Below are 26,922 nucleotides of genomic sequence, written 5' to 3'. Positions count from 1 at the left end.
CTCTTCGTTTGACGTTTGCTTTCATGTATTTTCATTTTCTTTGGTCCAGTTCTTTTATTTTATATTTTTAAAATGTTAAACTGAGTTCCTATATTTGCGTGTACTATTCGCTTGAGCATAATTCCCTTACTTAAAACTTAATAAACATTTGAATGTTTTTTTGTTTTTTTTAGCTTTGATTTTTTCCTGTACTTTCGTTATTTGGACTCAAACACTTCACAGCTTTTCCGGTTTGTGTATCGGATAAGGTTCTAGCCAAACTTCGATAGCAACCGATAAGCATTGGCGGGTATTTTTAATCTCAGCGAATGCGTATAAAGATCAAATGTCCCTTTAGCTATCAAGTAAATTGCTCCATTTACAATAATATAAAAAAGATATTAAGATAAGGTACTAGAGACTATGTATCGACACCGATTTATTTTATAAAGTATAACAAACAGAGTTGTCTTAAAAACGGTGCTACAAAATGTATCTTGAAACATACACAGTAATTATTGAGATAAATATTGCAACTTGTTTTGAAATTCAAATTTCACCCACACTCTATTTAGGCCCACTGTTCGGTGCGCATGTTGCCTCTTCCACAGGGTGTTCAGTGTGTTTTCTATTCACCCTGTGGCCGCCAAACTACCACCACACCAAGAACAATACCAACAACAACATCAACTATGGCAAGTGCTTCCGCTCTCACAGGCTTTCGTTCTCTCGCACGCTCACCCTCTCGTGCTCTCTCTCTTGTAAAAGGTTGCTCTCTTCCCTTTGGCACGCTTTTCACAGTTATACTTTATACAGAGCGCGGCTTTTCACGAGCTTCGCTCCATAAAATCATTCAGTTTGTAGACAACGTTTGCCGTGGCCAAAAAAGAACGGACAAACACTATTTTAGTTGAAACATTCTTTCCAACTGTAAACGGCAGCGCGATTATAGGCAACAAAAAAAGAAAGGAGAAAATAAGTACGCCTCTATGTGAGTGTGTGTGTGTGTGTGTGCGTACGTCACAGACCGCGCTCGTGTGTGTGCTGTGGGAAAAATCAGTAAAATGTTTATGCAAATCATGCGACGAATGTGCGCCAATTGCGTAAAATCATAAAGTGCATTTAGTGAAACGAAATTATATAATTAAGGAGCGGCACAAGAAAATAAGCAAAAAGTATTTTTTTGGCAAATACAAAGAGAAAAAAAAGGCAAAAGGTTGCAGCTCCTTTTCATTTTCTTCGCGCTCGTCTGTGTGTGTGAGTGTTCCTGTGTAGGTGTAGGCGATTGCGGCCGTGTGTTGGTGTCTCGTGGCCAGCTGTCTCTGTGTATGTGTGAGCGGCAGTGGGTGTCTGTATATGTGTGCACTGTGGGTGCAACAACGTGAACGCTTCATCCCGGAAGTGATTTGTATAAGGCCGAAAGCCTCTGAAATTTTACACCCGAACGGAAATAGTTGGTACGTAGAGCCCATATATTATCCATAGCAGGTTTGCATTTATACCATATTGTTAACGATTTGTCTTTGGGGCTTTTTCACGGACTAAAGGTACTTAAACAGTTGGTATTTTTAGTTTATTTCTTAAAATCTAAATTCATGAGGAAAGTCTGGTTTTGTTTTCGGTGTTATATTCCATAAAAATATTTAAAAGCTTGTTATATTTTTAGTCTTGAGTTTATAAACTGAAAAGGAAAGAAAAATTACTATTTTTCATAATGAACCTAATATTTTCTTGTCTTTTCTTGTCTTGATTATGCTTCATGCCTCTCGGAAATATTATTTTATTTTTGTTTTTTGTCCATATGGAATTATGGATGGCATGCATCCGCCATATATTTTTCCAGCAATGTTATGCATTTTTCACAATTTTCTCCTGTTTGTTGCTATTTTGTTTTTATGGATTTTTTGTTCCTATCGATTTTCAACCAAAAACAACTGGGAAACAACATCGAACCATCCATCCGTGCGTCCCCACACACAAACACCCATACACCCACAATTATTTCAGGGGGAAACCACAAACAACCGCAACTACGTATGGCTACACACATATAGAGAAAAAAGGGTTTAAAAACTGAGAAGAGTTTTCCAAATTTAGCATAATTTGGGATTAAAAGCAAATATTATAGAAATAATTAAAAGAAAAAATCTTAAAAATGAAACTAACTACTTCCTATTTAATTTGCAGATAGATTTTAAGTTTAAGCTAAAGGAATGAAATTCAAAAAATCTCCCTAGAAAATGAGAGATCCCTAAAGCTGAGCTAACTCGAAGGTTTTTAGGCCACATCCTTTATCTATATAATTTTCCTCAGTGTCCTTGTACGCAGGAGTCTTCACCTCACTCATTTAACAGTATTTATAGACAGTTTTTTTGTTTTTGCACGAAAACGAAGTTGAATTGCTGAATTTAATATGGCGGGCGGATGTGGCTTTTGAGTTTTACGAGTGCTCACCTGCGAGCTTCGAGAAAAGGTGGAAAATGTAAAGGGAGAAAGGGGAGCCGGGGCCTCAATGGGCACTTGAGGTGTTTGGCCTGACAGTGAGGGCATTAATCAAGGTGCAAAAGGGAGGCGGTCTGGAAAATGAAGGGGACACTTCAGCGCTTGAAGTTGGCCCTGCAAATGGCTAAACGTCTTCGTTATCAAATTGTCTTTGCACAAAATATTGATATACAAACTCAGGACGGCGGATTGCGGAGTTAAGAGGATAAATACTCGAAATTGATTGATGTCATATTTTATATATATACATATTGAGAGAGACTAACAAGTATTCCCAATAAATTGCAATCATATTTTTGCGGCAATGACGTCACCACAGACCTATCCAGAAATACTTAGGAACGTGAGTTCATGAATATATTTCCATTCTGGCCAGTTTTCAACCCCAAGCCATGTGATCCCCTGTCTTGTTGTCTGTTTATGTCAGCTTAGTTTCTTTTGGGAGCATTATAGTTTCGTATTTATAGCCAAGTTCAACCCTCAAAATGTTGTTGTCAACATTGCACTGTCCCAATGAACTACTCTCCTTTCCGGCGTTGAAAAAATATAAGTCCATGCAACAATGAAAAAGTCGATAAATGGCAGGACATTGTTTTAAGGGAGAGCGAGGGTAATTAAAATGGGTTTTGAAAGTCAAGAAGGAATCAGATATATTTATAAGATAACTTAAAGAATTTAACAAAAAGTATTTGCAAATGATTCTTAATAATTTATCTTACAACGTTTCTTTAAACTTATCCTAATGAGAAAGTTACTTATTAATCAGAGAATTCAAAAACTACATACGAGTGGGGGTAGGAAAACCCATTAGCTACAAGCAAACTATTATACATTTCATATTTACCAATTAATGTTGGTAATCTAGAAACTGTCAAGCGGAATGTCAAATGTGCTGTAGTGCAACATTTGTGCTAAATTTTATGTAACTTGCTTATGACATTTTCTTTTCGAACTTTGCGTTTACAACTTGCAAACTTTTCATCAGGCATTTGCAACGTCAAAGTTTTTATCAATCAAACGCAGGACCATGGAAGTTTTCATATCTCGAAGATACAAGGCAGACAACTTGGCTTATCGATAAAAATGCCAAAATGTGTAGCTCCGTTAAGCTTGAGTGGCTTTCATATAATTTTCCTCTTTCCCCCATTTCCGTTTCCATCTTCATTTCTAACTCGATTTCTATCTCCATCTTTATTACTATCTCTTATTCTATTTCTGCTTCTATTTCGTTTTATATATGTTTTTTTCTCCATTTCTTTTTCGAATCCACTGACATGTCCCAGCGGCTCTGGCCATTTTAGCCCTTCTCCCCTATCTTTTTTGGCTTTTATCCTCTTTCCTTGCAAACAATTAAGGTGTCCTTCGTCTTGGGCAATAAAAAAAACTGTCGCGTCAGATCAAAAATGCAACATCTTAAAATATGAGCACCATTTTAGCTTCCGGTGGATTTCTGTCCTCGGTTGTTGTTCTCTCGCTGTCGCCGTTGCTGTTGTTAGTGTTGTTGTTGTTGGTGTTGTTCAATATTTACAACCTGATGGCAGCGATGAGGAGAACGTAGCAGAAACTGAATAAAACATGCGACAATCGGCAGGCGACAATGTCCTGGCTGGAAGCATTCTGCGAGATGATGATGCTGCCGTTGCAGACACGTAGACGCCTTAATGACCCGAGGGATTACCGCTGTAGACAAAGTCAGTTGTCCCCTAACCGTGGGCGGTTCTGAACAGTCCCGAAAATCCCCAACCCAAGGCCAGGTAACCAGGATGTCAACTATGCAGCGACATTGCCTCATCCAATTAGTTTAATAAAAGTAAACAAAAATGTTAACAGTTTCTATTTGTAATTAAAAAGCTATAAGCGGCAACCAAGAAACGAGGGGGTTGATGGGCGTCGAAATGGGGGCAGCGGGGAGGTTGCACTGAAAGAAATATTGTTTGAAAAGTAAATATTAAAAAATTTAAAATAAATATTCTTAATAATTAAGGAAGTCGACTATGAATAATGAATGTTTAACTGAAGAAACATTTTTAAATTGGTCATATTTTGATTTTTGGTCATATGATGTCTCATTTGGAATGGATAGGTTAGTGCTGATTTATGTATATCATTAAAAAAAAAATCTAACATCTTCATCATCATTATTAGATCTTAAATTATTCAATTTTACATAATTTTAATTTTTGTAATTTTTTTTACTTTCAAAGATTATTTTTCTCAGTGTATATCCGACTTACAGTGGGGCACATGGCAAACAGAATGTCAAAAGCAACCCTGCCGAGAGAACAACAACCACCCATTGGGGCGTGTAAGCCGCAGAAAGGGCGGCAGAGAAAGAGAGTCGCAAAGCTCTCTCCGCTCTCCGCTCTCCACACTCCGTTATCCACACTCTCTTTTGGTTTAACCCTTGCGCATGCGCTGTCCTAGCAAACGGACAATCACAAATGTCCATTCGCAATCCTGGCTGAGCAGAAGCTACCCGCATGGCTTTGTCAACAGTTCCGTTTCTGGAGGAAGCCCTCTCTCGAAACCCCGCACCACCGCACACCCCAAAAAACCCCCCCATAAACCCATCCCTCTATAACCCTCTCCGGAATCCTGGCTACGTTTTTAAGAATGAACCACATTCCCGTACGTCATTGCCTTTGATTAAAGCATATGCAAACGTTTTTTTTTTCCGTTCCTTCCACATTTTTTCTTTCAACTTCTTGGACCTGGAAACATGTGCCGCATGTCCCTACGTACCCTACGTACTCCCCCTTCCGCCGCTTGAAATCCTCGGAGGATTTACATTGCATATGGCAAAATCGAATTGGTTTTTTTCAACTTGCGCCAGCTTGCAATTTTTGTTCGTCTTGTTTTAAAGTTGAAATTTGTTTATGCGACCGACCGCATAAATTTGTTGCAAGCAGGGAATGCCTTTGCCATCGTCCTTGCGCTTGGCAATGTTTGTACTCAGGTTGTTGTCATAGGTTAAGCCAGGATCCGCCGGAGGGGGTTTTTTCGATGCAAAGGGACCCTGGCATTTGTTTAGGCAAATATTATGGGTCCTGGGAATGCTTTATTGCCAGCACGAGTGGAGCCTCAAAGAGCGGAGTAGGGCTAAGCCCCCCCCTCTCAACCGCTCAAAATCGATTTTTGCTTCGTTCACCGCTGACCGATGGGAATTTCATCTGGCATTGGGTGTGAAATTGGTTATCTGCGAATTTGGGGAAATCGTTTTCTGCACTGCATCAAGGAGAAGTCCGATGTCAGTGCTGATAGTGATAGCTGATTTAAAATTGTATTATTATTATATTAAGGATAATGTGAAAAAGAATGAAAACTTTCATACAAAGCGAAAACAATTTAAATGGAATTTATTGAATCATAAATACATTTTAGCCTGTGTATCTGATCCATTTGGAATGTTTATTCGATTTCAGTTGTACTCAAAATGCAAATATTGTGGAAGATAGCAAAAGGAATCTGAATATATAGTTTATATAACTATATAAAAATTATTGGCATTTTTTTAAGATATGATTTCAACTTTTCCCACTTCAATGCTTTCAAAATGCTTATCTTTAAGCAGTTTTCAAATTCTTTGCTAAGAAGTGTACCCAAAGCAATGTGCTTTTGGTAGACTTTTGCTGCCTTTAGGTACGATAGTTTTTCTTTCTAAAAAAGCTATACAGGAAAACATCTCCGTATTTAAATGATAAACTTCAAGGGATTACTCCCAAAGAAAGAAAGAAGAGTGAGCGATTTAAATGCTTGGTTACCTGAAAGACGTGCCCAACTGGCCTTGGGATATGCCCCCAGCCACCTGCCTTGACCTGCTTGTGCGGACTCGCTCCGATGTCATCAATTATACAGAACACTCGGCTTACATCAGAGACTCCATCAGGCTCGGGTTCGAGCCACCTGCTTAGCCCTAATGCGATGGCTCAGGCTGCCAAAGACCAAAAAAAAAAATGGAAACAGAGAAATACACGTAACACAAAAGTGACACAAAATCCAACATCAAAATGGAAAATCCTTGACAGCAAAAGGAGCCGAATATCCTTTTATTTGTACTTTAAGGCTTAAGGCCTGTCATTAAAGCCCAGTTTCGGGTTGCATTGTAGTTTTGGTGTTCGGGAATTTCCCTGCCTCTCTCTGTTTTTTTATTCTACCAAAAGTATGCAACACGAAAATTGTATTTCATAGTTTGCAGTTTTTCTTCTTTTTTTTTTTGCCCCCGAGAAATGTCGAGTCATAAATTAAATTTGCATATTTCAGTTGTCTGTCAGACGACGGGCTTTTCCATTTGTGCAAAAATTGCAGTTGTAATTGGCAAGAAATAATTTCACCCACCGCAACGGCAAGTGCAAGTTTTCTCACTTTTTCTGCAGAATTTATTTCTGCCCACGGCCAACTGGCCCTAACATCATTAATTCTAATTGAAAAGTTTTGTCGTCTGTCGGTTGCCAATTAAGCCGTATCTGAAGTGCAATCCCGCCAGCAGCCACCCAGCTGGGTTGTCGGTTAAAGCCCGTCAATCCCAGGCCAAAGCCAAGGAATTGCATTAAAACACACAAAGTGCCGGCGAATTAAAACGTCAAAGTGGCTGCGCGAAAGGCGTAAACACGTTCGTCCTGGCCCGGTGGAAAACAAAATGGTGCCAAGGCAACAAAATAACAAGAGGCTGGCAATCGCAAATTGGCCAGGCCAGCATCCTTGGCCAAAAGGGGCGTATTGTGGCGGTGGGCGTGGCAACGGTAACACGCATGCATAACTGAGTAAATGAAAATTGAATTAAGTTCGGTGGCAAAACCACAAAATATACGCGTTGCGAGCAATCATTTTCTTCCTTTGAGGAAGTCACTCTGCGGCACTTCAAAAAAGTTTCTGCAACTTTTAAATGATTTTAAAAATATTTTTTAAAAATAAGCATTGTTTGGTTTAGGAAATTGACTGAAAGCAAAGAGAACTTGGGCTCAACTTTTATAAAAGCAAAAAGAAAATTAACTAAATTTGTCGAATAAAAACTTTTATCTTCCATGAAATCTATTTATTTATTTATTAGCCTGATAAATTTAAATATTAAACTGTTTGCTGGAGTTCTACAAAAAGTCGACGCTATTTTGAATGCAACATTAATTTCATGAAATGCAATCCATGTTTAATGGTCTTTAATAATGCATATCCGCTTATTTTTATTGCGGCTTTCTGATTACCATTCTTAAAGGCAATTATTTTGTAAAAAAAAAATCACTGATTACCTTGATTACAGTACATGCCAAAATGGTTTCACAAAGCTGTGCCACTTTTTTACGACTTTCATTACTGAAAAAACGGAAATCTTCTCATAAGAGTTGTCAAAATGAATAATCCTCTTTTATTAAGAACTAAAAAGCTGCTTTTGCCTTGCCAAAAACTTTAAAAATATTTTAAAAGTTCTCAAAAAAGTACTTTTTAATCACTCTTTCTAATTCATTGTGTCAATCATATATCTTGGCTGATACCTCTGATAATATCCAATTATTACAAAGCTTATATCCCACTTTTTTTTGAGTGTCCCGCTGCTCCGGTTGCCCCACTCCTTAATTGAATTCTAAGCGGGGCTGGAGCGGAGCCGTGGATAGCAGCAGCTGTAGGTGATGGCTGGCAAGAGCCCATTGGCTTTGGCAAACAAATGCGGGCTTTGCCAAGTCCGTGCTCATGTTCTGAGATCTTGTTCCACGGATTGTGGATTCTGGATTCTGGATTCCGGATTGTTTGCCCCACGGGCAAGGTGAGGAGGGTATAACCGTAGTTAGAGGGATGACTATGCTACGCGTAAAAAGTGCCCTGCTTGTTTTTCCATGTTTTTCTCGGTTGTTGTTTGGTTTTCGTTTTGCTGCTCTTTTTTCTTGTTTTTTTATGGGTGTTCTGTGTTGGATTATTTGTACAAACTAAACTTGATTTCCATATTTTGTAAGAAAAACACTTTGAGGGGGAGGTTTCTTGAAATGTGACTGGCATAGGGGAGGAAGTTTAAGGAGCATTTCCCCCAAACTCAAGATTAAGGTTGTGGGTCTTCCAGTCAATGGAAAATGAAATGTCTAATGTGAAGCACTGATGAGTCATGATTTATTTGGTAATGCGAAAGATATCAATGATTTCTTTTGGGGTGTTTATTTTATTTCAATTTGGAAATGCCATTTTATTAGAATTTTCACAAAATTCTAACTTAAACTTATTTGCTTACCATTTTCAACTCCGTTTAGTCTTCCCTTTAACCACTGCTGTTCTCGGCTGATTGAATTGAATAATCTTCTGTGCAGCGTTTCCAGCCTTCGTTTTTAATTGAGTTTTTGCATAGTTTCTGCCATTTCCAGCTATCCAGCTATCCCATTCGCCATTCTCTTTTAGCCCGATGCCAATTTTCAGTTTTTCACCATTTTTCGCGTTTGCATTTTATTTGGCTGCATCTTTTTTTTCTATTTTTTTTTTGCAAGAAATAATTGAATTTTTGTTGGCCATCAGGGAACTGAAAACGGCCAGGTTAGAGTTCGTTGCGGATGTGTTAGCCATCTAATTGCGACCTTAATCATTTCATCTTTTTAGCTTCCGGCCAGGTTAGTCGGTTTTGTGTGTTTGGTAATCGAAATCCTCGTCCTGCCGAAAAGACCGGGCCAAATAAACTGGCAAATGTTTTCCGCTTGCACATTTCGAGGACGAGAAGTGGACACTCCGTTGGCAAATACAAACTTGATTTGATGCTGGATTCGACAAAAAAAGATGAGCAAAACTGGTAAACTAACAAAGTGTAGTTCTCACTGAGGGAAAAAGTTTATCTTTTGGAATATTTAAAGCTTTGTTAAGTTAAAAAACTATTTTAAACTAAGTTATTTAATTCTAAATTTACTTTCTAAAAATTTTAAAAAGTTCTTCCCTTTACCGCACCTCTTTTCTGCCAGTGTCTTGTTCCTATTTGTTGCCATTCTGTTGCTCCTGTGAACAGGAGCAGCTGCTGTGGATGCTTCTGGCTTTTTGGCCCTATCGAATCGAGTTAATTTGTGCCGGGCCAGGAGCCTGAAGCCTCGAATAGGAGCCTCCTACTCGTCCTCAGGCATCTGTGTTAGTTTTTGGTTGCTTTTAATCGAATTTTTGCTGTTGAGCCAGCTGCGTGCTTTTTTTTATGAGCAGTTGACTGGTGGGGCAGGGCCACAGGTTAAAGGTTTTTTTTCTGGTTTGCTGCTTTTGCATTTTGCGTGTTGATCTAAGCGGTTTATTAGCCATGATTTGCAAGTAAGCTGCTTAACATTACCCCGCACAAGGCTGGTCATTATTTAATAATGAAAAGAGAGGCGGTTTCTAGCCAGCTTGGAATCTGGCAGCTTAAAGTTGCTTGTTCGTTGGCTCTCTGTTTTTGTTTGCTTTGACCAGGCAGTTGATTTTCTCGTTTCTTGTTTTCCGGCTCTATTTTTTTTTGGGGTAAAGAAAAGTATTTATCAACTTGCGGTGGCTATTCTAACAAAGTGACAAATTCATTGAATATTCTGATTGATTTCCTCTATAAATGATTAATTGACAAACTTAAGCTAGTTTGTTTAGGTCTTGAAAGGCATTTAATGGTATAGAAAAGTTTATTATTGTTGACTAAGTTTTCACTTGGAGTTCATGGGCATTAAGTTAATTGAAAACTTCTACTTGATACCAGGAAAATTCTTTAAAAAATCCTTTGCTTTATTGATTTATTACAGTGTCTAACGAGTTCTTAGAAAATATGTTGATTACTCGTAATCTTATAAAGGAATACTCTAAGATTGCAATCAAGAAACCTGTTCCTTTTGCATTCCATTCATTTTTCCAATCATTTTATTTGCCTTAAAATTTCTGTTTATTTGCTATTTGTTTATATTATAAATTTTTGACTGGACAAGCAACATGAAAGTCAAATATTTAAAGAATTCAATCCAAAAGCAATCAGTAAAACAAAAAATTGTATGCTGCTGCTGATGCTGCTGATGTTGCTGACACAACAGAAGCTAGCGCTGACATCGAATGGAAATCAATGTTAAATGGCAAATGACAACAGCACAGCATGTTGAGGGTAGGCATCCGAGGGGCGGAAGTTAGTTAAATATTGATTTTAATTTTCCACATAATTGCAATTAGTTGATGAACGTGAAGCCAGCTGTTGCAATCCTGTTGCCCCATTTCCTGCCACCGCTCCAACGCTCCTAGGGGGCCGACGGTGTCTGATTCTGATTAAACATGGTGTCGGGGCAACATCAAAAACAGAAACGGATGCAATAACAGGCATTCAACGAGAAATCGAGTTGAGGAGCCATCACTGAAACGGCTTAAAGTGGCACAGTGGTTAAGTTTAAGCATAAAACTTATCATATTTTAGAGAGAAAACTATATGCTAAGAGCAATAAAACTTGGAAAGTGTTTTCTAAACTTTAACCAAACTGCTTTCATAAGAGACATTTAGGAGTACAATAAAAACGTTAAACTATCCAACTTGGCTGTGGAACTTAATCTAATTAATATATGTTAAATTTCTTAACTCACAAATTAAGTTTAATATTTTTAAAAAGTATTTCAGTTTAAACAAAAACCTTTTAAACAATGCTAATAATATTAAAGCTATTAAAGATCAGAAGCCCAAAGATAAAATACCTTAAAAAATTCATAAAAATGTGCAAATATTTGATGAGAATATTTGAGATGTGTGGAGGAAAGCTTTTCCCATTTTCTTCCGCCCTCACACCCACTGTGCCCAAGTTCTCGTTATTCTCTTGGCAGCAACGCCCTTTTGCTGTTCCCCTTTTGGTTTCTGTTGCTGTTTCTGTTTCTGAATTTCCCTTTAACTCTCTCCCTGGAAAACCCTTGTCAGGAGGTCCTGATGAAAAGCCACTTACGCACAATTTTCACAACTCAAAAGCATTTTATTGATTGCACTTTAAAAACGCCGGGTTGAGGGCAAGCCAAAACACTCATACGCCACGTTGGCTGGCATACTGCTTCACTGAATTTTCAGTCCTCGTTTTGGTGCGTGTGAGCTGGGTGCGTTTATTGACTGTCGTTTTTGAAATTGAGTTTTTCTGGCTTTTAGATGGAATCACCATTCACCTCACACCCCCCCAAAAGGAGAAACTTGGTTAAACTTTTGGGGTCTTTCCTTGGCTCTTCTGAAAAGGCAATTTAGCCCCCGAGGTCTCAGCCAGATGTATGCAAATGTGGATGGGGCTCGCCTGAGAAATCAAAGTCATTTCTGCTCATTTTTTGTTAGCTTGCCTGCCGGTTAGATAACACACTTGACTATGGAAAATTCCTTATTTTCCGGTGCTTCTGGGCCCTCGGGGTTAATTGTGCGAGAAGGCTAATGAACAGTGGAGTTTCGGGCAGCATCTGACAGCTGCGTTTTCAGACTCGGCTTGTTAATTGTTTTTGAAATCGTTGAGTGAACATTAATAAGATGTAAATTCGAGGAAAACTAGAAAAGTCCAAGGTTGGGGGGATTCTTAATTGGTAATTGGGGGATGGATTTTGGTGCCATGAAATATGAGTAGCAAAGTTAAATTGGTGGCAGGAATAACTTTGATTGTTAATTCATATGTTAATTGTGGGTCCCGATGATAATGGATTTTTAATTACAAAACTTTAGGTGTCCTTTGAGGGCAACTATAAGATATTTCCAACTTTCTATTCATGGCTGAGTTTAAAGTTAAAAATGTGATTATTGTTTATTTTACTAAACTAAAAAATTAGTGGGTAAAATCTCAGAGCCTTTTGAAAAGAAAACCAGAAAGAAGAAAGCATACTTTTAGGCTACATCAAATTGGCAGGAATCAATATCTCATATTTATACATACCATTACCATAAATATCCTGTACTTACCAATATGACTCAGCGAACTTGTTCTTGAATCATTTTCCTAATTAATCGAACTTCTAAAGATTGTCACACACACATTGTGCTTATTTTCCTTATGTTTTCCATAAAGTAATTCATGCGAAATCAAAACCCATCTCCAGCTACGATCTATCTGGGCACTATTCATTGGCTTTATATGGCTGTGCATTGTTTGCAAATCGCTTAATTATGGTTGATGGCATTTTATTGGGTCATGGAGCCATAAAAGTTGGTCACATCCCCAGGTCCTTTTGGGCCTACATCAATAACGGTCGTCTCCATTTTCATCTTCCTGCCACAATTCTCGTCTGCTTCCTCTTCTTCATCTGCTTTTCTTTTGCCTGGTGACATTTTCCTAGTTGCCACGACCTAAAAGCATAAATTTCCCGTGGCTAGGCCGAAATCAACGCCAAATGCTCTAAACGTTTTGCTTATGATTTTTATTGCACGCACACAAACCCAAACTTATTCAGATCCAAAGATGTTTATATATATATATATATAAAATTGTATATATATATAAGTATATATAGCCTGTGTAGACATTTTGCCGCAGCCTTAAGTGCGAATGCTACAGAAAAAAAATACTGAAAAAAAGGCGACCCATGACGATGACTTGTTTATGGCAGTTGGCGGCCACGCCTCTTTTTACACTTGCTGTGCCTATATGGGCGAGCACTTGGTTTATTTCATTAAGTTGCCTTTGATGAGACGGTCTACATATTTTAGCATTATTTACAGGGAAATTGTGGATGAAAAAGTATTCTTAAAAAAACATAGCATACTTTTTTGATACATTTACAAATTTAAGAACAAAATTTCATTTTGTATATTTTAAAATTCAACACAATATTTTAAATATAAATAAAATACATTCTCCAAGAACAGGTACTTTTCTTGAGCTTTTATAAGAATATTTACTATTTTTTAACCAAAGATAATGACCAATAAATAAACCAATATCACCCAGAATGGAATTCCTTTCACAGAGATAAAATCTCAAGAATACATGCAAATGAGAAATTTAAGTTATGCGGAGTATCTGCCATTCGTGGCATCAGTTCGGTACTATCTTGGCGCTTTTTTTCTGTTGGCACTTGCCAAACAATGTCAGTTTTCAACTTTTAGCGCATTTTTCAAATTAGGTTAGCAGAACAGTGGTTTGAAGGGAGGTGGGCTGGCAGGTCCTGGGCGCAAAAGGATGTTAGGATGTCGGGGTGTGTGCGTGTGTAAGAGTATAAGGGGGGCGTGATGGTGTTGGCCCCAGTGAAAGTTTTCTTATTGTTTTCAGGCGGAAGGGAAAGGGCTTGGCGGTAGGCTTGTTAGCATCCTTCCTTCCTGAGCTTCCTGCGTAAAGCCGCCATCTGCTGCCCGTTTAACCTAATGTTTTGGGCCAAACCAGAACCGCACCCTTCACAACCATACGCTTTCACGCCCTCGGAAGTACACAGAGAAAAAAGGAATTTGTTTTTCTTTTATATCATGTATATCTTTACTTTTATATTTTCTAAATATTTTGTAAAAATGTGTGCTCTGTTTAATAATGTAGATCGTTTAATCTGGGTTATGTTACTTAAGATTATGACATTTCTCTCTGTGTACCCACATTTGCGCACTGTTTCATTTTGATGTGCACTTATTTTTCAATTTGAGCGCGTGAGCATCCATCGTCCTGTCAGTTTGGCGTCTCATTCAAATCCGTCCCAGGGACTTGGCACTTCAACGTCATCTCGGAGAATTATCAGCGACTGCGTCAGCATCTAAATATATTGCTTACCTGCCCCTCTCGTCCAGTCACTCAGCCAGATTCCCTGGCTTTTCTATCCTTGGCCGGTCTTTGTTCTTGCCCATCTCTCAGCCAGTGGTAGTTGGCCAAGTTTTATGCTCGCTTTTTATGCCAACACGCCCCGTTGAGCAATTGTTGTTGCTTCTATGGGTGTTTTTAGTGCTCTCCTAATGAAATTTTTGAACGATTTCGTCTCACTTCACGGCCAACAGCAGATTGAAAAGCGAGAATGGCCAAAGGAGCTCCGAGGAAAATTCACAGCTATTATTTCTTTCTTTTTGCCCGACCATCTTGAACTTAAAAATGTATTACAATGTTGTGTTTAATTACTTAAGGCTAAGGAGTTAAATGGTGGAACTGATAAAACGGAAAAGTCGAAGAGACTTTGATTGAATAGATTATCGAGTGAGAACGTTTTTGAAGAAGTTTTTCTTAATTTTCTAGTTACTTAAAGTTTATTTAAGAGATAAATATGAAAGGTTAACTTAATATAATCATAAATAAATCAAAATACAGATATTTGTATATGTAAAAGTAAAAAATTATAATATTCTTTAGAAGTTTTGGGTATTTATTGTTCGTATTGTAACATTGCTTATGTCAAATCTAATCTAAATCAGTTTAAATGAATATTTACATAACCAATTTGCTTAGATTTATAATAGGTATACCCTATGTAATCAAAAGATACCTCTCTTATCAGTCTCTTATAATTAAGAACAAGGAAATCCACTAAGAACATACTTTACTGTACCTTTAATTAAACTTAATGGCCAAATAATTGAAAACGAAACACTTGAAAGAGTCAAGATTATTACGAATTTAAATGAACCAACACACACTAAAATATATATAACCTTCTCACCTGCTTAAGTGTAAGTGTGTGTGTGTGTGTGTGTGTGTGTGTTGCCTTGGCTTTCCTGTTGGCAGGATGCTGTCGGGGTCATAAATTTACTCATGAAATGGATAAAGGGAGAAGCAAAACACACACAGCTGGAGGGGTTTTAATTAGAACACCTGACTAACATATACACACACAAAAATAGTTATCCGGTAATATAGTTAGTTTCCATTTATTTCAATTAAAAATTCAGCTCGGCCAAAAGGGGACATAAATATTCATTGGTAATCACATTGACCTTACTCCGTTGCTTTTGTCTCTTTTACTAACTGTTCTCTTTCTCTCTCTCTCTCTCTCTGTCTCTGTCTATTTTACAGCTAGTATTTTGTGATGAAGTCATGTGGAAATAGCAGCCACATCAACAACAACAACAAGAACAACCAAACGACCAGTACAATTATAGGCAAAAGTTAATTAAATGCTGCATCATTTGCAAACTGCAAAAAGGAATTCTTAACAATCGCAATAAAACTTTTGTCGAACAAAAGTAATTAAAGGTCTACACACACATATACACCCATACCTCACTTGACGCTATGCGACACCCAAGTTGGTAGAAGAGAGCCAAGGAGCCAAGGAGGCAAGGAGGCCAGGCTTCCAGGAGGAGTACATGGCCAGAAGCCAGCTGACGCTGCCAGCCGCAAACAGCTAACAGCCAACACGAAGGAACCCCCCCTGTCGGCGGGGACCAAGGACGCAGGACGAAGCGACGGCCAACAAAATGCAGAAGGAGAACAATGTCACGGCGGAGAATTGCCAATTTGTGGGCCCCTATCGCCTGGAGAAAACCCTCGGCAAGGGTCAAACGGGTAAGTGCTGGTAAAACTCTTACGGGCGTTTACTAAGTGGGTGCAAGTTGCAGCGACTAAAATGATCATTGCATTTATTAGGTAAAGTGCTTTTTGTAGTCGGATCTTAGTTAGTGTTATTGCTTTACTGGCTGATGTGATTTGAACTTATTTTTAAACTGAAGAATGTCATTAACTTCCTGTAATGTAAGCTTAATACTAAATATAGCTTAACTCTATTAAATGTTTGAAAATAATTATTTCTTTAATAATTAAAAAATGTATATTTTAATAGCATTTTAGCAGAAATCATCTCCTAGAAACCTTTTTCAATCACGAAATAAAATTTTTTCACATTTCTTTCACACAATTTACAAGCCAAGATCAAGGAGACCAAAATAGTGTGCCCATAAATTTAAGTTGGGGATTTCTGTAATGTCATGTACTTAACATGATAGTGATGGACTATTAGCTATCTTATGTCCAAAAAATTAATAAATTTTTAAAATGGCTACTTAAGTAGCCTTGAAAACTACTTTTCTTATCAGAAAACAAAAGCCACTTGGAAATATCTAACATTCCTCACAATATCTATGGCAATTACGATTTTCCAAGTATCCTTTTTGCAGGACTCGTCAAGTTGGGCGTGCATTGTGTGATTGGCAAGAAGGTTGCGATTAAAATAATCAATCGCGAGAAACTCAGCGAATCGGTGCTAATGAAGGTAAGTAGTTGCTTGGGGTCGAAGGTCGTCGTGGCCCAATGGAAAGTTTTCCTTGCCTTTGGTTTTTATTGTTTTTTCCCGCTGTTTATGATTTTGTTTTTCGCTTTCTTTTCCTATTCCTTTCTTATTTCTTATTTCTTGATTCTTATTTGTTGTTTGTCTTCCCCTGTCGTACGAGTCATAAAAAACTGTGACAATAAAATTTGTTTTGTGGTTCGTTGTTTTATTGCCCGGCTCCTTGAAAGTGTAACGTGGTTTTTGGGGCTGTCGCAAGGATAGATCCAAGGGTGGAGCATTGCAGTCAAACTTACAGCCATTTGGACTTTTGGACTTATACTACATGTCTTGAAGCACGCGGGGGAAATGATTTTGGGGGATTTTTAAAGCTTGTGGTTTTCCTCGGCTTTGTAAATTTTGTGTGCCAAAGTCAGGGAAAGTCAAAAGGATATTTTGTGACTTAAATTTTAAAGACAATTTTGATAGATAGCTCTAAGTTCTTTAATCACTCAAGAATCATTTTTAATTCAACTTACAATCCTTTAAAAAATCATCATTTGTATCTTTGACATTTAACATTATCCCGTACAGAAATGACAATTACCTTACAAATAGACCACAAATTATCTGTGTTAAATATTCATTTATTCTGTAATCGATTTTCTGCCATAAACGAGAACGCACCACGTCTATTATAATACGTGGCAAACACTCTAAATAGATTTCATTCATTCCCAGAGTTGGCTCCATTCACTCGGCTCCAATGAAAGTCACAGTAAAGCTCAACGATTTATCTTTTCTGTTCTGTCATAATAAAACCATAGAAAAGGTTACCCCCTAACTCTCCACCCCCAAAACTAGTTTTCTATCTATCTAACGAAAATGTGGTGCACTTTTTTTTTCTGTAGGACATTGAAAGGACATGGGACAAATTAGTGCGTGCGACAACAGAGTAAAACAGAATTGACTGCCCTTAGGTTTTGTAGGGGGTTGGAGTTTTTTGGGGGTGTCATAAGCTCAGACATGTAGGACAATCGAAATGCAAGGTGAGGTTGAGGTCGAGGGGTGCAAATGAGGATAAAGAACCGCTGATGATTGCGTGTGGTGTCCATGTGGTAGGGCCAGCTGGTCGGGACACGCAATGAGAAATTGGACGCCATTCGGAGGACAACAAAGGGCTATTATGGTCGACCAAGCACCAAGCACTTTGAATGCATTCTAAGGCAGAGTGCACTCTTCAAAAAAGCATGAAAATGGGATTGAAAAATTAGAAAATTGTAAAGAAAATGAAGATTTTTTATAAGGAAATTCCATAAATTTGTTGGAAAAATAGATTAAAAATCTTAAAAAAATCGTTCGTTACTTGAAGATAAAAATGGTTTTTTATTATCTTTACATAGGGTCAATCAAATTTCTTCTTCCTACTCATTTTCTTTCTTTTTCTCATTTGCTTACATTTTCTGATTGATTATTTCTCTGAGTGTTGGTATGGGAACTTTTGGGGAACTTGGCAACAGTATCGATAAGTCGATTGAAATCCCTTGACTCCTCTCTATATCCAAAGGTTGAGCGGGAAATCGCCATAATGAAACTAATCGATCATCCGCACGTCCTTGGCCTGAGCGATGTGTACGAGAACAAGAAGTATTTGTATTTGATATTGGAGCATGTATCCGGTGGAGAACTCTTCGACTACCTTGTGAAGAAGGGTCGGCTGACGCCGAAGGAGGCGCGCAAGTTCTTCAGGCAAATCATCTCTGCCCTGGATTTTTGCCATTCGCATTCGATTTGGTAAGTCTCCAGCTCCTTGAAAACTGTCTTTAAATTGCAATCAATATGGGATTTATTTGTGGTTTCAGCCATCGAGACTTGAAGCCAGAGAACCTGCTGCTGGACGAGAAGAATAACATTAAGATAGCGGACTTTGGTATGGCGTCTCTTCAGCCAGCTGGCAGCATGCTGGAGACTTCGTGCGGCAGCCCACACTATGCGTGTCCGGAGGTCATACGGGTAAGTCCTTGGTGAAAAATGGCCAAAAGATTGCTCTCTAGGCAGGCTCCCTTCGTTCCTTCGCTCCCTTCGCACAAGTGCGGCAAACGCATAAACGTCAATCAAGGCGAACTTTTTAGCACATTTTCAGATGCAGCATCGGTGTGGAGAAGGATTAGGAGTAGGTGGAGATGCAGGAGGCAGCTTCCTGGAGTCGCTTTCCTATGCAAATTTCGTCAGGCTCCCTTCTATGCAAATGCACGTCATGTGCGCATATGATTTCCCATCTCGGGATGCCCTGCGTTCTCTACACCCAACAAAAAGTTGTGATTTCCTCTTAAAATGTTCGATTTTCTGACAAGGGCAGAAGTGCTCTTTAGGGTTTTAAGAGAAACATTTTGTACTAAGAAAATCTTTAAACATTAACTATACTTTTAACTTCCAACTTAAACTAGCTAGTGTCTTGTTTTTGTATAAAATTTACTTAGCTTTGTAATATTAAAAGCAAATTGCAGTTGCAAAAAGGCATCTAGAGTAAATACCAATGATTTGCACACTTTTCTTAGTGTATTATCCTGCAGCATATCCTTCAAGCAGGAGCTGGGCTGGTGCAGCTTCTGGCGAAGCTTTATTGCTCCTGCACCCCGTAATAAATTCATAAGGGGAATTTTAAAATATTTCCCCGTTCAGTCTTATCATATATACTCCGGCTGGGTTATAAATCTGGCTTGCTACGTGATGTTTAGCTTATCTGCTAGTATATATATTTTTTCTTTTATAAATATTCAACAGTCAAAGCTCTTTGGGGATATGTAGTTCTCCCCCTAACTCCTAATTGATGTCTGCTAACGAAATCTGCCCTGTAAGGGAAAACCTTGACAATTTGTAGGGGAAAATTGCGTGGAAAGCCCATGTACTCACTCAATCACTTAAGTGGTCGTTTATCAATCTTTGGTAGGTGGTTGGGGTCTAAGCCACAGAACAGAACACCATAGATGGTTTAGGGTTACCGACAAAAACAAAACTTGGCCGGGGTAATCGAGCGTACACCAGACTTATAATCTTACAAATTGGAGTTTTGAGAGTAGCTGTAATTGGAAAATGTCTATAAGTAATGGCTGGGGCTGGGCTTATGACAGCGAATACATGATGTTATTATAGAAGGGTAAAAGATTCTATTCAGAAGTTGCATTTCTAAGGCATTTCCTTGTTCTTTAATCATTTTTTTAATCAGGACACATACATTTCCAAGCAAATAGTTTTGTAATCATTAAACGTATCCCCCTTCGTGTTCAAAGATTTACCCATTCGACTTTAAAGTTGAACCACATGACCTGTAATTTACAGTCGTGCCACAATTACACATTGTAGTGGCCAACAAACTGCGAGTCATTGTGCCATTTACCTGCCAAGTCAATAACCGTCCCCTAGGAAAAGCAGAAATGTCGAAGTGAGGTAAAAACTTGGCATTTGATGGACACGTCAATGAACGTCAACGAGTTGAACGGACCCACCCACCTCCTTCTACACGTATCACTCTTTAAATAGAAAACTTTTTAAATTAGTAAGCATTCAGATAGAAATGTAGTTCGATAGAAATGGGTGAAAAGATGGGTCCTAACGATTTCGGACCACGCACAATGGCCAAACGAATTCCGAAATAATCAAGCTGAAAGCAAACATAAATGGAAAATCCAAACAAACAAACGAACAAACATGAAGAATACAAAAAGAAGAAAATGTTTGCCTTGAAAATGTCTCAATTTCTGATTTTGCCTTTATTTTCTTTTCTACTTGCCAGGGCGAGAAGTATGATGGCCGCAAGGCGGATGTCTGGTCCTGCGGGGTCATCCTGTACGCCCTCCTGGTGGGTGCGTTGCCCTTCGACGACGATAACTTGCGCCAGCTGTTGGAGAAAGTCAAGCGCGGCGTCTTTCACATACCACACTTTGTGCCGCCGGACTGCCAGAGTCTGCTCCGCGGCATGATTGAGGTGAATCCGGACCGGCGGCTAACGGTGAGTCATCCACATTCATACCCAAAATGCAGCGGTGATCCAACAATGACAATTTCCAAAATTCTTTAGTTTTCTGAGTGCACTTAAAAAAAATGTGTAAAAGTTTGTAGTTTCAGTACAAAATAAAATCAAAAAACTGCCGTTTGCCTGTTATACACATTTTTTTGAGTGTAGGGTGGTGAGTCATTTCACAGCCATCCCCCAAAGCGATTGTTGGTTTTTGGGTCACCACGCTGCCAGCTATTTACCCACCCCCTTTGGACTTCCTCCCTGTAACTCGTTTTTTTCTTCATTTCCGACCGCGTCCAGCTGGCTGAAATCAACCGCCATCCGTGGGTCACAGCCGGTGGGAAAGGAGAGCTGGAGCTGGAGCTACCGATGATGGAGGTGGTGCAGACACATGTTATTCCCACAGCCACTGCGGTGGATCCGGATGTGTTGAACGCCATTTGTTCGCTGGGATGTTTCAAGGAGAAGGAGAAGCTAATTCAGGAGCTGCTTAGTTCAAGGTGCGTTCCAAATTCCTTTAAGATTTAAAAAAATGTATCTTCATTTTGTATCTTCTTCTATAGTCACAATACAGAGAAGGTTATATATTTCCTGTTGCTGGAAAGAAAGCGAAGACGACCCGCGCTGGAGGACGACGATGAGATTGCACAGAAATCCCGCAGTGAACTAGATGCAGTGGATCCGCCGAGGAAACGCCTGGACACTTGTCGCATCAATGGCACCAATGCACCCAGCTATGGACAGATTTCAGAGGGATCACCGCTCACGCCTAGACGACAGGCCTTTAAGTAGGTTTTCCTCAAAATATTAAAAATATTTAATAATTTAAACTTTTAATTTTTAGCTTCCGCTCGTACAGCAGCACACGGAACCACCAACGGCGTTCGCCCACAACAGTTTCCTCTTCGGTGCGCAGCTCCTCATATCACAGTCCCACGCGTTGCAACTCCCCGATGAGTTCGGCCCAGCAGCAGGCGAACGCCATATCCCGACCATCTTCTCCAGCGGCGGGTACTAGACATTCTACATACGGAGATCGTGATCGACACCATTCATCTGTTAGTCGGACACCGTCGCATAGTTCCCAGAAGAGTATCGAAGGCGATGTGGTCGTAGTGCGAGAGCCAAGGATCGAACGAAGGGATTCACTGCGTCAGGAACGCAGTGGCGGAGGATCGCCGAGGGAGCGAGGGGATTGCGGCATACCGCCAGGCAGTCCGGGCGGCAATTCGAGCGGATCTTCATCCGCTTCGCCGTCGGTGCACCACCGTGCCAACTCAGGTCCGACAATTGCCATTAGTATGTTCCACGATCCAGATTCGAATAGTGGTGTGTGCATGCCCCGTAGATCCCCTATATATAGCAATTGAATGCAGAAAAAAGATCATATTAAACATGTGATTAGTATTCTTTTTTCTGTACTAAACAATGATATAAAATGGCTAGTTTACAATTTTACTAATACTATTGATAATATTCGATTATTGTTACCCTTTTTAGTTTAATTTTGTCTTTTTTTATTAAAATTTTGATCTAAGTGAAATTGTAAATTAACTTGAAGACATATTGGCTTGATAAATGATACACATTTTCCTCTGTATTAAGGATCTTAAATTAACCCTTACTTTCTACCTTACAGTTGTTAATCCCAATGGTTCGCCTATGATGAACAACAGCAGTCCTGGCATGCCAGGATCACCTTGCAACACACCTGGAGGTCAGTTGTGGAAAACGCGGCTCACAAACATCAAAAACAGTTTCTTGGGAAGTCCGCGATTCCATCGCAGAAAAATGCAAGGTATGTTGGTGTTTAACAAAATATTTTCTATTTTAAAGGTAAAATGTTAATACTACTTAACTTATTACTTTTAGTTTCTGCTGATGAAGTACACTTGACGCCCGAATCCTCGCCAGAGCTCACGAAACGCTCCTGGTTTGGTAATCTCATAACAACCGAGAAAGATGAAACCTTCACTATTTTGGTCAAGGGCAAGCCCATTGCCACGGTCAAGGCGCATTTGATACACGCATTTTTATCCGTTAGTAGACTTAATAATTTAAAATGAATAATTTTATACCAAATGGATATTATTGCAATAATATATTTATATTTTTGTAGATGGCTGAACTATCTCATAGTGTGGTCTCGCCCACCTCGTTTCGGGTGGAGTACAAACGGAATGGCAATGGACCCGTCATGTTCCAGCGCCATGTCAAGTTCCAGGTAAGTTGCCCAGCCCTTCACCCGGAATTCAAAACGCTAATGGTATGTGAATATTTTTAGGTTGACATCAGTGCCATTTGCAAACAAGGTGACATAGCCGATATGCTGTTTGCATTAACATTTACGCTGCTATCAGGTTGGCAATACGCAATTATAAAACTCTGTAAACATCTAAATTGAACTTCTTGTTTACATAGGTAATATTCGGCGTTTTCGACGCATTTGCGAGCACATCCAATCCCAGGTGTGCTCCAAGCGATTCCCGGGTCCCAGTAGTCCGCCAACGGTGACCAGCGTAACCCAGGCCGTTTCAGAAAGCTCCTCCTGCGGTTCGGTGTCCAGTGAGAGATTGTCGTACAAGCGTCAGGTGGTAAGGGTTCTTTGTAACTGCCTTTTAAGAAGTGTAACTAACTAAAACTTATTTTATTATAGATTGAAAACGACATGGAGAACGATTCCATATTCTCGTATAAGTCGGGCAATGGACGTCGAGCCTCGACCACCAACAACAATAATGCCAATCCAGTTGACATTCCCGGAAGCCCCATTGCAGTGAGATCCAAGTAAGCAGTACCCCGGATTATGTACCTAAATTTTTTATTTTTTAAGTTCTGTATGAAATTAGGAAAGCCGAAGAGTTAATTAAATAGTAAAAGAGAATATTGTAAAGATAGAATTGCCTTTAAAATTACATTTTTATGGTAGTATTGTATGGAAATTTGATGTGTTTTTGGCAAAAAGTTCTTAGACATTTTATATTAAATTGCTTAAAGTATAATCTAATAGCTTTTGTAAGTTTAAAATGCTAGCTAACATGTTTATAATAGTTGAAAATATATTAATATTAAATAAAAACAGAATTAAATTAAAAAGAACTGAAGTTCCAGGTCATGGATCTTTGACGATAATCAGAAGTTATCGATATAGTAAATGTTATTTTGAAATTTGAATTCAAAATAAAATTTAGACTTATTTAATCTCAAAAATATATTATATTATATTCATTAATCTAGAATTTTAATAACTAACGGTTTCAACTCCTTTTCAGCTCGGAGACCGCTGAGCACGAACGCAACCGCGAGCTGCAGAGTGAGCGTCAGGCGACAACGATGTCCGGTAGTGCAATCGCATGAGAATTATTTCTCTGATTTAGTTACATTTTTCACCAGGACATTTGTTTCAATATGGCACTAGTCAACACCAAACAAAACCAAATATTGTATTCCAACAACTACTAGAGAACGAATCAGCCACTCAAACATTATTTTTTCTAGAGTACCATCAGCCAGAGATCTTCAAACTAAGTAAAAACACAAAACAAGAAAACACACGAAAAATCCCCAAAAAAAAAAACCGAAAAAATATACCAAATCAAATACCAAAGCAATAATAGTGGAATTTATATGAACTAGCATATGTAACGAATCTGAAACTTTTGAATGCCGATCGAACGAACAGAACTTTGCTAGCTGCTCTAGCTTTTATCGAAAATTGATTTTCTAATTATTATTGTTGATTTTTTGAGTGACTTTTTGTATATGTTCTTTTGAGGGACATTGTTGCCGCCGCGCCTAAAAAGCTTGCAAATAATAACACCGTGTAAAAATATACAAAAAAAAAGAAAAAAAGAAGAAATACAAAAGAGAGAATAAATCAAGTTAGCACTAGACTAAGTCGAACCAGTTATTCTAGTCATTTTCTTTACCTAGACTAGGCCTCGTAATTAGCTACGCAAATGATTGCTACTCAAGAAAATTCGCTGACGATTTGTATAGAGTGTATAAAGGATATTACGCAAATGCACTGATCTTTAAATACTAACTAAAGTAACAACCAAATTTAAAAAGGAAACCAAAAGAACTTTTGCATTAACTTAGCGTTGCTGTTTTTTCTAACAAACCAAATCGATATAACTATTTTGCTAGCCATAAAAACCACAAAACAACCGAAGAAACCGAACGGAAAACGCAAACTATTTTTCCTAAATAACAAATAATATTTACTAAATAAAAAGGCGTCAACTTTCGAAACTTCAGACATGCATATATGACGATCAAAAGAGTGTTGTGCAGTAGTAGGAAACTCAGCAGATATTGGGAAGTAGAAAAAAAACATGTATAATGTACATAAGACACTGGAAAACTAACAACGGCACAGCACATGGCTAATAGGGCATATATATACAGCACATTAACATAACGACATTAGATACCAGAAACAATATATATTTTGCATGGGCATGAGATAAAGCTTTCTTAACCAAAATACTTGTATAAATCGATTGGGACGAAATATATATAGAATGGGATCAGTGATTAAACAAATTGCTGGGTTGCATCAAAGACAAAATGAGAGAAAAAAAAAACAAAACCTAGGAGAGAAATTCAATTGGAGTTTGTATATTTTTTATTATTGAAAAAAACCAATAGGGCAAACGAGCTGTCCAAAAGTGCACAAATTGCATTGTCAGTGTAAGAAACGTTTCGCATTGCAAAGCCCACAAACAATCACATTGAATCCTTGCCTACCTTACTTTTGAGTGGTCTTCATAGTTTATAGATTCTTTTTCTAACATCCAAGCCAATCAGGAGTTCTTTTTACAACACATACGATAATTTGAAACTAAAAGACTTAAGAAAATCGACATAAAGCTAATGAAATCCAAACAAAAAACCGTCCATTTATCCACTTAAAGCTAAACAACAATGTAGACGCAGCCCAGCAATTTGTGGAATCAACTGAATCGCGAAAGTGTAAGGGATAATAACTGAATAATGTATGTAACTTGTAAAAGGATATAGATCTATATACTGAAACTCTGTGTATGACAGCAATATCAAAATAGTCAGATGGGGGTATAAGAAGCGATACTAAAACGTGATTAGAACAAATATTTAAACGACAAATTACGACAAGTTAATAAATGCTTAATGATAAACCGCAATAAAGTCGCGTCAAAACATAAACAAATATTTAACATTAACAAACTATTTAAGAAAGTATTGAATCACAGTACTTGGAGACACTCAAACAAAAATCAATGCAATAATATTGAAATGAAATTACTTCCTAGCATTAACTACGATACATCAGATTATTTATCGCTCATCATATTGAAAAAAAAAAGCAAAAAGAAATACTCAAGAAGAAAAACGCATTTAAGCTGAACATACATTCAAAATTAAGCTCACCGACTTGAAGAGATGGCATTCATATATTTATACATGCATATATCATATACACCTCGATCGATCATATTATATTCTGTATTTACTGTATTTACTGTATTTACTTTCATATACAAGAACAAAGTCCTCCTCCCAGCATACCCAACATATACGAAGTATACATCTACGAGGTGTGTTCAAAAAGTAAGGTGACTTTTCAAATTTCTCGGGCAACATATTTTCGATTATCGATTTTTTTGTTTTGTTATATTGGTACACTCTTCCCTAACATCTGTACCAAGTTTCAATGGAACATCCTCTTTTGTTTGGTTGTGAGAGGCGTAAAGTTACAAGTTGTTTTGCGAGCTCGGCGATTTTTTGCTTTTTTCGGTCTTGGCTCGCCTGGGCTCTTCCATTGGGACGATTGGGCTTTGGTTTCGATATCATAACCATATACCCATGATTCGTCACCAGTTATGACCCTTTTGAGTAAATCTGGGTCGTCGTTGACGTCATTCAACAGCTCTTGAGCGATGCTCATGCGACGGTTCTTTTGCTCAAAATTCAGCAATTTCGGAACAAACTTCGCTGACACACGACTCATACCCAAAACGTTTGAAAAAATTTCATGGCACGAGCCAAGCGATATACCGACATCTTCAGCAACTTCTCTGATAGTGATTCGACGATTTTCCAAAACAATTTTCGTCACTGCTTGAACGTTTTCATCAGTTGTTGACGTGCTTGGGCGTCCAGAGCGAGGCTGGTCATTGGCATCTTCCCGGCCATCTTGGAAGAGTTTGTACCACTTGTACACATTTTTTTTACTCAGAACAGTTTCACCGTATGCCACTGTCAACATTTCAAGTGTTTCAGAGCACTTAATTTTATTTTTTACACAAAATTTGATGCAAATCCTTTGATCCATATTTTTCGATAGCAAAAAATCGCCGAGCTCGCAAAACAAC

General features: G+C 38.4%; 1 protein-coding gene across 4 annotated transcripts; it reads left to right on the top strand.

Moving 5' to 3' along the window:
* The first annotated feature begins 799 nt into the window (after positions 1-799).
* Positions 800-26,218, top strand: LOC108118220 (serine/threonine-protein kinase BRSK2). Of its 4 annotated transcripts, XR_005993720.1 has the most exons (17): positions 800-1,436; positions 15,357-15,848; positions 16,457-16,551; positions 18,113-18,339; positions 18,408-18,558; positions 20,339-20,554; positions 20,864-21,063; positions 21,127-21,351; positions 21,408-21,892; positions 22,203-22,361; positions 22,436-22,602; positions 22,683-22,787; positions 22,848-22,923; positions 22,985-23,157; positions 23,220-23,350; positions 23,836-24,006; positions 24,062-26,218. XR_005993720.1 is itself a non-coding variant. In XM_017230798.2 (16 exons), the coding sequence occupies exons 2-16, from the start codon at positions 15,761-15,763 to the stop codon at positions 23,918-23,920; spliced, it is 2,535 nt and encodes an 844-aa protein (XP_017086287.1). In that variant the 5' UTR covers positions 800-1,436; positions 15,357-15,760; the 3' UTR covers positions 23,921-26,218. The 4 variants fall into 4 exon arrangements, 3 of the variants coding, with proteins under 3 accessions (XP_017086287.1, XP_017086286.1, XP_017086285.1); XM_017230798.2 differs by having other exon boundaries at positions 21,408-21,844; positions 23,836-26,218; XM_017230797.2 differs by having other exon boundaries at positions 21,408-21,862; positions 23,836-26,218.
* The last annotated feature ends 704 nt before the right edge of the window (positions 26,219-26,922 follow it).

Source organism: Drosophila eugracilis, unplaced genomic scaffold (assembly GCF_018153835.1).
Source record: "Drosophila eugracilis isolate 14026-0451.02 unplaced genomic scaffold, ASM1815383v1 contig_2154, whole genome shotgun sequence".
Lineage (NCBI taxonomy): Eukaryota > Metazoa > Arthropoda > Insecta > Diptera > Drosophilidae > Drosophila > Drosophila eugracilis.
Note: the sequence above shows the minus strand (reverse complement) of the source record. Positions and strands in the feature narration are given on the sequence as shown.